This window comes from Stomoxys calcitrans, chromosome 5 (assembly GCF_963082655.1).
Source record: "Stomoxys calcitrans chromosome 5, idStoCalc2.1, whole genome shotgun sequence".
Classification (NCBI taxonomy): Eukaryota; Metazoa; Arthropoda; class Insecta; order Diptera; family Muscidae; genus Stomoxys; species Stomoxys calcitrans.
The window spans coordinates 71688360-71701079 of NC_081556.1; the positions used below are offsets into that span (position 1 = coordinate 71688360).

At 36.4% G+C, this 12720-nt stretch overlaps 1 protein-coding gene across 16 annotated transcripts in view; it reads right to left on the bottom strand.

Annotated features, from left to right (window-relative positions):
* The window catches only part of LOC106088760 (transient receptor potential cation channel trpm), a 572136-nt gene that overhangs the window by 58800 nt on the left and 500616 nt on the right, over window positions 1-12720 (bottom strand). For 13 of the 16 annotated variants that reach the window (XM_059369571.1, XM_059369569.1, XM_059369573.1 and 10 more), the window contains one exon: window positions 8788-8844. The exons of the other annotated variants lie outside the window; for them this stretch is intronic. In XM_059369571.1, the coding sequence (XP_059225554.1) occupies window positions 8788-8844 (57 nt within the window). The remainder of the gene's footprint in view (window positions 1-8787; window positions 8845-12720) is intronic. 16 annotated transcript variants of the gene reach the window in all.

The following is a 12720-nucleotide window of genomic DNA, read 5'->3' on the forward strand; positions in this document are numbered from 1 at the left end:
TAAGACCTTCAATCGGCGGGTCGATCTATTTAAATATATGGCAGCTTTATTAAGATATAGTCCGATATAGCCCATCTTCGAACTTAACCTGCTTATGGACAAAAAAAGAATCTGTGCAAAATGTCAGCTCAATATCTCTATTTTTCTACCCCCCACCATAGGATAGGGGTATACTAATTTCGTCATTCTGTTTGTAACTCCTCGAAATATTCGTCTTAGACCCCATAAAGCATATATTGGGTTGCCTAAAAAGTAATTGTCGGTAATATAGTAATAATATAGTCGGCGGTGACAAATTTTTTCAACGGCTTGTGACTCTGTAATTGCATTCTTTCTTCTATCAGTTATCAGCTGTTACTTTTAGCTTGCTTTAGAAAAAAAGTGCGCGAAATTTTGTTTACATTTATTTGTTTGGCGTCAATTTTAATATGGGTACCACATGTATTGAAAGAAATTCATTTAACAAACCGAATCAACGCTTGTGATATGCACCTTAAACGCAATGAATTCGATCCGTTTTTAAAACGAATCATAACTGGAGATGAAAAATGGATTGTTTACAACAACGTAAGTCGAAAACGATCATGGTCCAAGCATGGTGAACCAGCTCAAACCACTTCAAAAGCTGATATCCACCAAAAGAAGGTTATGCTGTCTGTTTGGTGGGATTGGAAGGGTGTGGTATATTTTGAGCTGCTTCCAAGGAACCAAACGATTAATTCGGATGTTTACTGTCAACAATTGGACAAATTGAATAAAGCCATCAAGGAGAAGCGACCATATTCCACCAGGAAAACGCCAGACCGCACACATCTTTGGTCACTCGCCAAAAACTGAGTGAGCTTGGCTGGGAACTTTTGATGCATCCACCATATAGCCCTGACCTTACACCATCAGACTACCATTTATTTCGATCTTTGCAGAACTCCTTAAATGGTAAAACTTTCGGCAATGATGAGGCTATAAAATCGCACTTGGTTCAGTTTTTTGCAGATAAAGGCCAGAAGTTCTATGAGCGTGGAATACTAAATTTGCCAGGAAGATGGCAAAAGGTTATCGAACAAAATGGCAATTATATATTTGATTAAAGTTCACTCTAAGTTTTATTAAAAATGCATTTACTTTCTTTTAAAAAATCCGCAATTACTTTTTAGGCAACCCAATATATTCTTGATCATCATGACGTTTTAAGTCCGTCCGTCTGTCTGTCGAAAGCATGCTAATTTTCGAAGGAGTAAAGCTAGCCGCTTGAAATTTTGCACAAATACTTCTTATTAGTGTAGGTCGGTTGGGATTGTAAATGGGCTATATCGCTCCACGTTTTGATATAGCTGCCATATAAACCGATTAGGGATCTTGACTTCTTGAGTCGCTAGAGTGCGCATTTCCTAAACGATTTGGCTGAAATATTTCATGAGGTGTTTTATTATGACTTCCAACAACTGTGCTGAATATGGTGCAATCGATTCACAACCTGATATAGCTGCCATATAAACCGATCTGGGGTCTTGACTTCTTGGGCCTCTAGAGGATGCAATTATTTTCCAAATTTGGCTGAAATTTTGCATGAGGTGTTTTGATATGACTTTCAACAGCTGTGCTAAGAATAGTACAAATCGGTCCATAACCTGATATAGCTGCCATATAAACCGATCTGGGGTCTTGACTTCTTGAGCCACTAGAGGGCGCAATTATTATCCGATTGAACTAAAATTTTGTGCAACGGCTTCTCTTATGACGTATCGAAAATGGCATTCATCTGTTTATTGCCTTATGCAGCACCCCTATAAACCGATCTCCCAGTTTTACTTCTTCAGCCCCTAAAGTGCGCAATTCTTACTAGATTTGGCTGAAATTTTGCACAATGACTTCTACTATGGTCTCCAATATTCAGTTCAATTATGGTCCGAAATGAACCATAATTTAATATTGTTCCAATAACATAGCAATTATTTTATTCTATCCTTTGTTTGCCTAAAAAGAGATACCGTGGCAAGAGCTCGACAAATCCGATTCATGGTGGAGGGTATATAAGATTCGGCCCGGCCGAACTTAGCACGCCTTTACTTGTTAAAGACTGTAGCGTGATTTCAACAGACAGACGGACGGACATGGCTAGATCGTCTTATATTTTTACGCTGATCAAATATATATATATACTTTATAGGGCCGGAAATGGATATTTCGATGTGTTGCAAACGGAATGACAAAATGAATATACCCTTCGGTGGTGGGTATAGAAATGGGTTTCATAATTATCAACAATGTCCAACGGGCAAAACCGTGGTGTTGCTTTGTACACACAATTGATGTGATGCTGTTCTTATTGTGCTTTCTATCAGCAGTGGATAAAAAGCAAGGGTTAAATGATGTTGCAATCAATACATTACTCATATGGCTGCGACCTCATATGTGCGAGGAATTTGTTGATCATCAATATTCCACAACTTAAAATCTTATTTTCCGTCATAATTTCTCAGGGTCAGCAATTCGACATCCTTTGAGAAAATGCCTAAATCAATCAAAAACACCCATAACCGGCCATAATAAGCAAACATAAATAATTGCTAGGATAAAATAAAAATTAAACACTTTTTTGTTAGTTCATCAGTAATTTGTTTTCATTATTTTTGAAGTTTTTGTATTTAAAACAGCAGATTTCGTAAGTTGAAATAGAAGACGGGAACATTTGCTAAAACAGCAGCCATATGTTTGCTGAAATAACAGCAATGTCCCATTTTGGCAGACAAAAACGGTGGCTTAAACGAACATTTTTGCTATTTTGAAAAACACATTTCGTTAAGTGTATATTAAGAACATTTCGTAAAAATCCGGTGAAAAGTGCACCATTTATGAAACCACAGCAGCTACATCGCAATATGCAACAATCTGGGCCAAATTTGGTACGGACGTAGAGGTGTCAAAGACAATTCACTGTTCATGACCGTAAAACGGGTGATTTTCTTATATACCCAAATAAAGTCCAATCTGCACCATAATCGAGAAAAATTTGTAGGGAGGTAATAAATACAACAGCCAATAACAAGCTTCAGTAAAATAGTATTTTATGAGTAAAAGACCTTCAATATCTCCAAGTATGAATCGATCTGAACCATACTCGGCCTAACATGTCTCACTATAGGATATATTATGATGCAACATTTTGAAAATTTAACCCTATAGAGGCTGAAGAAATAAAACGGCGAATGGTACAGATGGAAGCTATATCAGGTTATTGACCGTTTCCGACTATACTTGGTATATATGTTTGAGGTCATAGCTCGCTTTAGGTGCTTAAGAAGTACGAACAAGAGATAGGTTATATCGGAGCTTGTGAACCGATTTAGACCTCACTGGACATGGATGTTCAAGTTCGTAGGAGAAATTATTGTGCAAAACTTCAGTAAACTCAGATAAGAACTGCGCCCTGTATGGGTGCAGTAAGTCAAATCGGGAGCTGGGTTTATATGGGAGATACATCTAAATTTGGATCATTTATGATCACACATGATCTACAATGATAAGAAGTGACTGGTTCTTAATTATAATACACACACACCACCAAAACTCGTTGACAGATAGTGCACTTCGCGAGAAAAAATTGTACTCAGCTGTTTACGGTACACTACCTGGTAATTATGTCATGGTACGAATTTGATGTTCAAAATTAGGGGCCAAGTGTCGGTGAGTTTTTGATGGACCCCAAACTTAAATAAGTGATTTGTGTTTTTAGGTTACCATTAAGATGGAAACATAAATTTGCATTAATCGGTCCACCCATCTCTGATATATCTCGAATATTCTGCATTATATTGGGATGCTTCGGATAATTCATGGTTCAATAAATCCTAAATTCTTTGTTTTCTTTTTAGGTCATATTAAAAAGGCCCTAAAAATGTTTGACCTGGGATCTTTAAACTTTTTAGGATTTTATTCTACTGACTTAATGCAATCACCCACGTAGCGCATAGGTTAGCAAGTCCGTCTATGGTGCTGAACGTGAGACCTTGCGAGACCATCAAAAAAATTTTTCAGCGGTGGTTTTCCCCTCCTAATGCTGGCAACATTTGTGAGTTACTATGCCATGTAGAGGTGTCGCACTGCGGCACGCCATTCAGACTCGGCTAAAAAAGGAGGCCCCTTATCTTTGACTTAAACTTGAATCGGACTGCACTCATAGATATGTGAGAAGTTTGTCCCTGTTCCTTGGTGGAATGTTTATGGGCAAAATTTGCAATTTTCTATACAATCACCCTGACTTGAAATATCTAGACCTCAGACTTTAACTCTAAAATTGCTTTCCATATGGGGAGCCCTTCGTCTTATTTATAGACCATATTAAAAAGGCACTTACAAAAAAGTTTTGCCTGAGAACTTAAAACCCTTTTGGAGTTTCGTTCTGCTGACCTAATACATTCATCCTAGCTTGGCATTTCTGCACCCCAGATGGGCCATTGTGTGGTGTTATTTTTCTTCTAAAACTGTCGGTACTTCATTATTAACTTTTGCAAGTGACTTTGCTTCTGAATCTTATAAGAGAACATTTAACTATCTTATGTCTAAAATGACATTTGTTTTGTTCAACTGCAAACTGTTTCTATCTTCGGGTATGTTTGAGTTCTCGCTGGATTGAATTGAAAGCTTACGTATTGTAAAAAAAACGCTAAGCCTGCTGCTGGACCTTGTTTCCACAGTTAGGGATACACATTTCTGACCAGACGTTATAGTAGTGGTGCCGACATCAGATTTCATTTCGGATAATCTAGGTCGCCGTAGCTCCTTTCCTCGCCAGTCAGCTATAAATTATTCGTTCATGAGTGGCGAGTTGCGAGCTCCATTTGCTCAAATAACTACATTAACTTCATTGTGTGAGATTTATTTATTGCAAGTAACAGAACTAAAATGTCCTTGCCACCATTTTTTCAACAAACAGAAAATAAAAAGTTTGTTTGTCATCGTTTGATTTTTTCTAATATCATCAATATTGGTAATAAAGCTATATTAGACAAAATGTATGCTCCCTTATGGATTCATGACTTTTTTTTTAATATTTGAATTGATTTCATATCTGTGTATGATGGTTGCTTCTATCAACATTCAATATCTTACAAAGCCCTCGTATACGCCGTTGTATAGGATTTTCCAATAAAATATGTTATTTTGGTATTAAAAAAATAGAATTCTTTGAGATATATTCGGAAGTTTATTTCATAATATAAAGGAAGGTATGCCGTTAATAATGAAAAAGAACATCAGCAAATGAACACCACGATCATGCTTACAGGACCATATCTTTCCATGAAATATTCCATAGCCCCATCGTAAAGTGGCTGCCTTATATTCTCGATAGCCTCACGAATTCTATCTTTTAGGTCTTGAATTAACGCTGGGCTGTTGGCGTACACCTTATCTTTCACAAGGCCCCAAAGCAAGAAGTCGCAAAGTGTGAAATCACAAGATCTCTGTGCCCAATTGTTATCATCTTTTCCAGAGATAACACGATTTCACGTAAAAGAGCAATGGTTTCGGTGCTAGTGTGGCACGTTGCCCTGTCTTGTTGAATGTAAACGTTGTCTAGATCAATAACATCCAAATGTGATCATCTCTCGATACCGCAATCCATTCACCAAACTCTTTTTGAAGAAATAAAGTCCTATAACCCCGGGACCATAAACCGCACCAAACAGACACACGCTGAGGATGGAGAGGCTTGCCAGCAATAACTCTTCCGGTTTACAAGCCCCAGATTGCGACAATTTTGCTTCTTGACGTAGATTTCGATGCGAACTACGACTAAGTTTTTCACAATTTTTATAGTGAATTTTAATCATTTCAGTGCGTTAATGAAGCGTTCATCCTTCCATTTTTGTACTCTACAACACATTTGTGGTACACAGCATTATAACTTAGTGCATTTATTTGTACGTTGGATTGAAAAGAAGGTGCCGATATTAATCCGTCCCATGGCACTATGGACATATACCAAAGCCAGTATTCGGCTTGCTGTGCGCTCTAAATAATAAAAATTGCATTTATTTGTAACATCCAGAGTTAGACCCATTGATAAGTATATCAAATGACGGAGAATCACCTTCTGATTCGATCCATCTATCTGTCTGTCTTTCTGTCTATATTAAATTGTAATCGAAGAAAAGATCGCAATTTTCATCCGATCATCTTGAAAATTTGCACAGACTTTTTTTGGCTAGAGGCAAAGCCTAATAAAATTGGAAAAAAATCCATTCAGATTTAAGTATAATTCCCATAAATATACTCGTCTGACGGACTAATAATTTGCTCAGTGACTCTGCAGGCAGCAGGAGCCGACGGGTTACCCGCTGAACTATTTAAGACCGGAGGCGACACGCTTATAAGGCGTATGCATCAGCTTATCTACGCAATCCGACTAGAAGTACGCATACCCGATGATTAGAACCTCAGCATACTATGTCCCGTACACAAGAAAGGGGACAAGACGGAATGTGCCAACTACAGAGGAATAAGTCTCCTCCCCATCGCATACAAGAAACTCTTGAGCGTACTGTGTGAAAGATTAAAACCTAAAGTCAATGAGATAATTGGACCCTATCAATGCGGCTTTAAACCTGGTAAATCCACCCTAGACCAGATATTCACAAAAGTTAAAGACTCTGCTGGATGACACTTGCTGGTACGCTTTCCTCAGTAAGAATAGGAAAGAATCTCTCCGAACCATTTAATACCAAACGAGGTTTCAGACAAGGAGACAGTCTATCGTGTGATCTCTTTAATATCCTGCTGGAGAAGATTATACGAGATGCAGATGTGAATATATATGGCACACTAATCACAAGATAACACATTCTACTCGCCTATGCCAACGACATCGATATCATAGGTCGGTCACCGGAAGAAGATGAACTGCAGCCTTTGAAAGAATCGAAAGACAGTCAGTGAAAATGGGTCTGGCAGTAAATGGAGCTAAGACGAAATGGATGGTTTCAACTCTCAAAAAGCCTTGCACAAGCGAGCAGATAAAGAAAATGGAGAAAGTTGGGAACCACAACTTTGAGAAAGTCAGTAACTTTATCTACCTCGGCACCGCAGTAATCGAAACGAATGACACCAGTTTTGAGATTAAGCGAAGAATAATACTGGCAAACAGATGATACTTTGGATTAAGTAAGCAGTTAAGAAACAAGGCCACCTCTCGGCAGACGAAGATTACACTATACGAGACACTGATACTACCCGTGCTGTTATATGGTTCTGAAGCATGGGTACTTGTGAAAGCAGATGAGGCTGGGCTTGGAGTATTTGAGAGGATTCTTTGCAAAATTTATGGACCAGTTTGCGTTAATGAAGAATATAGGCGACGTATGAACCACGTCGCATAGCATAGTTACACGCATCAAAATACAACGGCTGCGTTGGCTAGGTCATGTTGTCAGAATGGATGAAGAAGCTCCAGCAAAGAAGTCTTTTGAAGGCAAACACGGTAGTACACGCAAACCGGGAAGACCAAAAGCCCGATCGAAAGATCAAGTGGTGGGAGACACCTCGAAACTTGGTGTCAGAGATTTTAGAATGAGCGCAAAAGATCGAGGCGCTTGGAACGCTATTCTACGTTCGGCTAGTGGAACAAATATTCTGTCATAGCCAAGTAAAGTAAGACTCTACAGCTACTAATTATTTTCATAAAGATCGTTTCAGATTTACATGTAGCTCCCGTGTATATGTATGGCTCGATTTTCATATTTAGAGCCATTGCAAGCGCATTTATGAATTCATCTTCTCAAAATTTTGCACAAAGCCTATAGCTCCCATCTACATATATCTTCGTCCGATTTTGAAAAGTATTGTCAAAATGTGATTATTATTTAACCGTTCCTTACGCAATTTGATAAGCCGCTCTCATGTGACTGGTGATATTTCTAAAGAATTTTATTTCAATTGGTTGAGATTACGACACTGACTTCGAGTTTTCTTTCCTAACTTGTTGAAAACGGCGTATTTCTACTTTTCGAGTGTCAAACATTAAAATAAAACCTTTTGTTGGAAACCCCTTTAGAAACGAGGAACTTGTAAGATATTGAACCCATGTAAACCTTAAACTGACTAATGTATCAACATTTGAATAAATTCGAATAGCTCCCATGTATGGGCTATTGATTTTATATCACGTATCACATCCACATGTATTTACCTTTGACGTTAAAAATCTAAAACAGCTTCAACCCTTATGAACATTATGATGTCTACAATATACATACAAAAGCCAATCATCAATACGTATTATTATTTATATATACTGCTGACCGGATGCCGATAGTTGATAACAATTTCAATAACAAAACTTAGATAGTTTTTCTAGACTAGATGATAAAAAACTACTCATACTTTGTTACGAATAAATGATGCTTATATCTACTACTGGGGACGTCTTCAAAAGGAGCTAGAAAAACTAAAAATGTACATCTCAAGTGGGGTGGAGCATAAAATTACCATACTTAATACCAAGCTGTTGAAGTCGAAGAAAAGTAGTGTTGAAGATTTTGAGAGTATATATGTGATTGAGTGCGTGTGTGTATGTGTGTAGCAGATTACGAATTCTTAGATAAGCAAAAAGGATAAGTGTTTCCTCTGCCATAATAAGAAACATTAACTCGTGGACAAAACTATAAAATCAAGATAACAAAAGAAATTTTACCAATACCAATAGAAATGAAATGAACTTTCCTTATGCGCTTGAATGTAGATGTAAATGAAATATATGAAGCGGTTGAGAACAAAATGCTTTTTACTCACTTTTCCGTTTTCATGAACTTTGGTATCACGCAATGAATATGTGTCCGCCAAAAGTGCCTGCAAAGGTTTCAATGCGGAGTTTCATGGGATCAATCAAAATCGTATTATAACTCATTTTAAGGAACTAGTTCTTGTTTCTCAACTATTTATTAATCATTCATTCATTCATTCATTAATTGATTCTTTTTGTTTTGATTTGTTTTGTTGTTTTTTTTTTTCTTCTATCAATTGTGGTGCTAAGACACAAACAAAGAAACTGACGAGCTAAGTTTTGCTAATAATAACATAATTAATTACTTATACACAACTTGCTGCATAAAACATAATTTTTTCCTAAGAAACTGAGAGTGTAGTTGTTTCCAAACTATGAAGTTTGTGTTGTAACGCCTGTGGTTTGTTGAGTTCTAATTTGAAAAGTGAACATAAAATAAAATAAAATCTTACGTTTATGGACATAACTACTTTACGCATCTACAGTTGCTTGACATCAACATGATTGTAATATACAAATAATTGATTTTATTGTGCGACAGAATAAAATAGGACTGAATATTAGAAGCCCAAAGTCATCTTCAAATTCGACGAGTAGCCCTCGGTGGACTTGTAAAGAAATCTCAGCACCCAAAGACAATTGTAATTAATGGGAACACATTTTATAATGCAATCCTTATGGTTTGCTTGAAATATTTGTACTATGTAGTGCAGTGTAGCAAAAATTGTATGGAATGACATCTATCCAGTACAACGATTATCAATGAAAGTTATGGAGAACTTCAGTCTTCAGGATTGCCATGATATGTATCTTACAATTAAGTTTTGCCACCTGTAAAAATATCCCTATTGTGAATGGTAGAACAAAATTTAAACCATTATTTAAAAAATTGAGTGCAAAATATAAAAAACATTTTAATCGTCTTCTTTGCGATCGCATGTTTTGCTAATTTTTCAATCTTTTCTTCTTTTTGTTTTGAGACGTTGCCAATCGGTGTTACTATAAGATATCAAACAAACAGACTTGCACTGGATACATTTTCTGCAACTTATTTTTATACCTTCCACCATAGGATGGGAGATACTAATTTCGTCATTCTGTTTGTAACTCCACGAAAAATTCCTTTGAGACCCCAAAAAGTATATATATATTCTTGATCGTCATGTCATTTTAAGTCGATCTTGCCATGTCCGTCCGCTTGAAATGTTTCAAGAATAGTTCTTATTAGTGTAGGTCGGTTGGGATTGTAAATGGGCCATATCGGTCCATGTTTTGATATAGCTGCCATATAAACCGACCATGGATCTTGACTTTTTGAGTCACTAGAGAGCGCAATTCTTATCCAATTTGAGAACTCAATTTATTTATTTAAAGTCACTATGAATGCCAAACCAAAAAAAAAGACAAATAAAAGCGTAATAACTTTTACTTGGATTGGATTTCCCAAGTTCTTTGCCCGATGTCTCTTTATAGGCAAACAAAGGATAATGGATAAGAATTGCTATACTATTGGAGCTATACCGAGTTATGAACCGATTGGCATCATAATAGGTTTGGGTATTGAAGACCAAAGTGGAGGCCATTGTGCAAAATTTCAGCCAAATCAAATAAGAATGCGCTCTATAGTGGCTCAAGAAATAAAGTCGGGAGAACTGTTTATTAGGAGCTATATCAGGTTATGAACTGATTTGGACTATATTTAACACGTATATTTAAGGTCATAGAAGAAGCCGTTGTGCAAAATATCAGCTAAATCGGATAAAAAATGCACCATCTTGAGGCATAACTAGTACACTGATAGAATACTGATGATACTTTGCCAATGCCGGCTAGTATTATTTTGTACGCATCATTGGAAAAGATTTTAAATACCATTTGGTATCAATTCAATGCCAGACAATGGAGGCTACTAAGAATTGACGGAGTCACATTTGTATTCTTGGCATCGCGCCAGAAGTGTTGTTGAGCTTTGCACTTGAAATGTTGTCGCCATTATAAAATACGTGTTAAACAAATAAATTAAATGTTTTAATACAATTTGAGTGCGTAAAAACCTGTTCAAATACTCGAATCCGGTGAAAATGGAAATTGTACAAATACTAAGGAAATTCTTCATCAAAAACATTCTAGTCTCTTGTGTGGAAAACGATGCTGTGTTGGTGTATTCAAATGAAAACCACTTATGGATAAGGAATCAATTTCTGAATACAAAGAATTTTGGTTGGTCACGGTGTAACATTACATTTTATAATTATTAACATAAATAATCAAAATAAAATTAGATTAAAATTATTCTCAATGGTTTATTTTTTTATTCATAAGGGGTTGAAGTAATCAACAACTGATTGGTACATAGACTAATAACAGTGTGGTGATAAAACTAGTAACAGATTAATATTAGTTCGGAAATAATAATAATACCAAACGGTACTAACTATTTTATGGTTCATCCATGCCATCCGGTATTGTTTTTGTGTTGCTTTACTACCAATACTGTATCGAACTGAAATGAGCACGTTTGGTAACAACTTTTTTTTGAGTGTATAATCGGGAGATTGTTTTATACGGCAAGTTATAAACCGATTGAGAACAAATTTGGCGCAGTCGTTAGAAGTTAAAACAAAACACTTTATGGAAAATTTCAGTTCATTTCAGGTAATAATTGCGCCCTCTAGCGGCTCAAGAAGTCAAGATCCGAGATCGGTTTATATGGGAGCTATATAAGGTTATGAATAGATTTAGACCTTACTGGGCACAGTTGTTGAAAAAAAACAATTCATGCAATTTTCCATCACAATCGGATAATAGTTACGCCCTATAGCCGCTGAAGAAGTCAACATCCGAAATCGGTGTATATGGGAGCAATATCAGTTTATTGATTGATTTTAACCATACTTTGGAATTTCACCCTCTACAGGCTCAAAAAGTCAAGATCCAATATCGGTTTATATGGCAGCTATCAAAACATGGGCCGATATAGCTCATTTTTAGAATGTCAAGAAGATCAAGAATATATATATATATATATATATATATATATGGGAGCAATATCAGTTTATTGATTGATTTTAACCATACTTTGGAATTTCACCCTCTACAGGCTCAAAAAGTCAAGATCCAATATCGGTTTATATGGCAGCTATCAAAACATGGGCCGATATAGCTCATTTTTAGAATGTCAAGAAGATCAAGAATATATATATATATATATATATATATATATATATATATATATATATATATATATATATATATATATATATATATATACTACATATATATATATATATATATACTTTGTTGGATATCACGTCAATATTTCTATGCGTTACAAACGGAATGACGAAATTTTTTGCCCGTCATCCTATGGTGGAGGTTAAAAAAATCGGAATGGTTAGCGTAAATGTCTTGTTTGACTCAGAGTGCTCCGTCATCAAAAATACGGTCTTTCATGACTTAGAGTGCTCCGTCATCAAAAATACGGTCTTAAGGTTGATACTATGTTAACTTTTCGCGAAATTTTCGAGAATACTTTTTAAGATGAAACATTTTTAAGCAAAAAAACTTGCAGATTTCATTCAGCAGGACATTCCCTCATCTGGTATTTCCCTTCTGGTATTTCAAAAAAGTCATCGCAAAAAACATGTGTTTGCAACTGTGAAAAACGAACGTAATCTTAACATAGGTGGGCGATGAGCACCACGTCCATTAGGGCACTAGAAACCGCTAGAGATGTTTGAACCATAGACATACATATTATAAAAAATCATAAATACGAGGCAGCCACTGCCGGATACCTGAGCTGAGACGAAGTGGATTGAAGGAACTCTTGTATTGCCATCTGGAAGTTCATGCTCCACGGATGGATCAACGCTTGACGACAGAGGACTTACCGGCTGTCTGACTATAACACGGACCTGCCGGTGAAAATGCGGGCGATC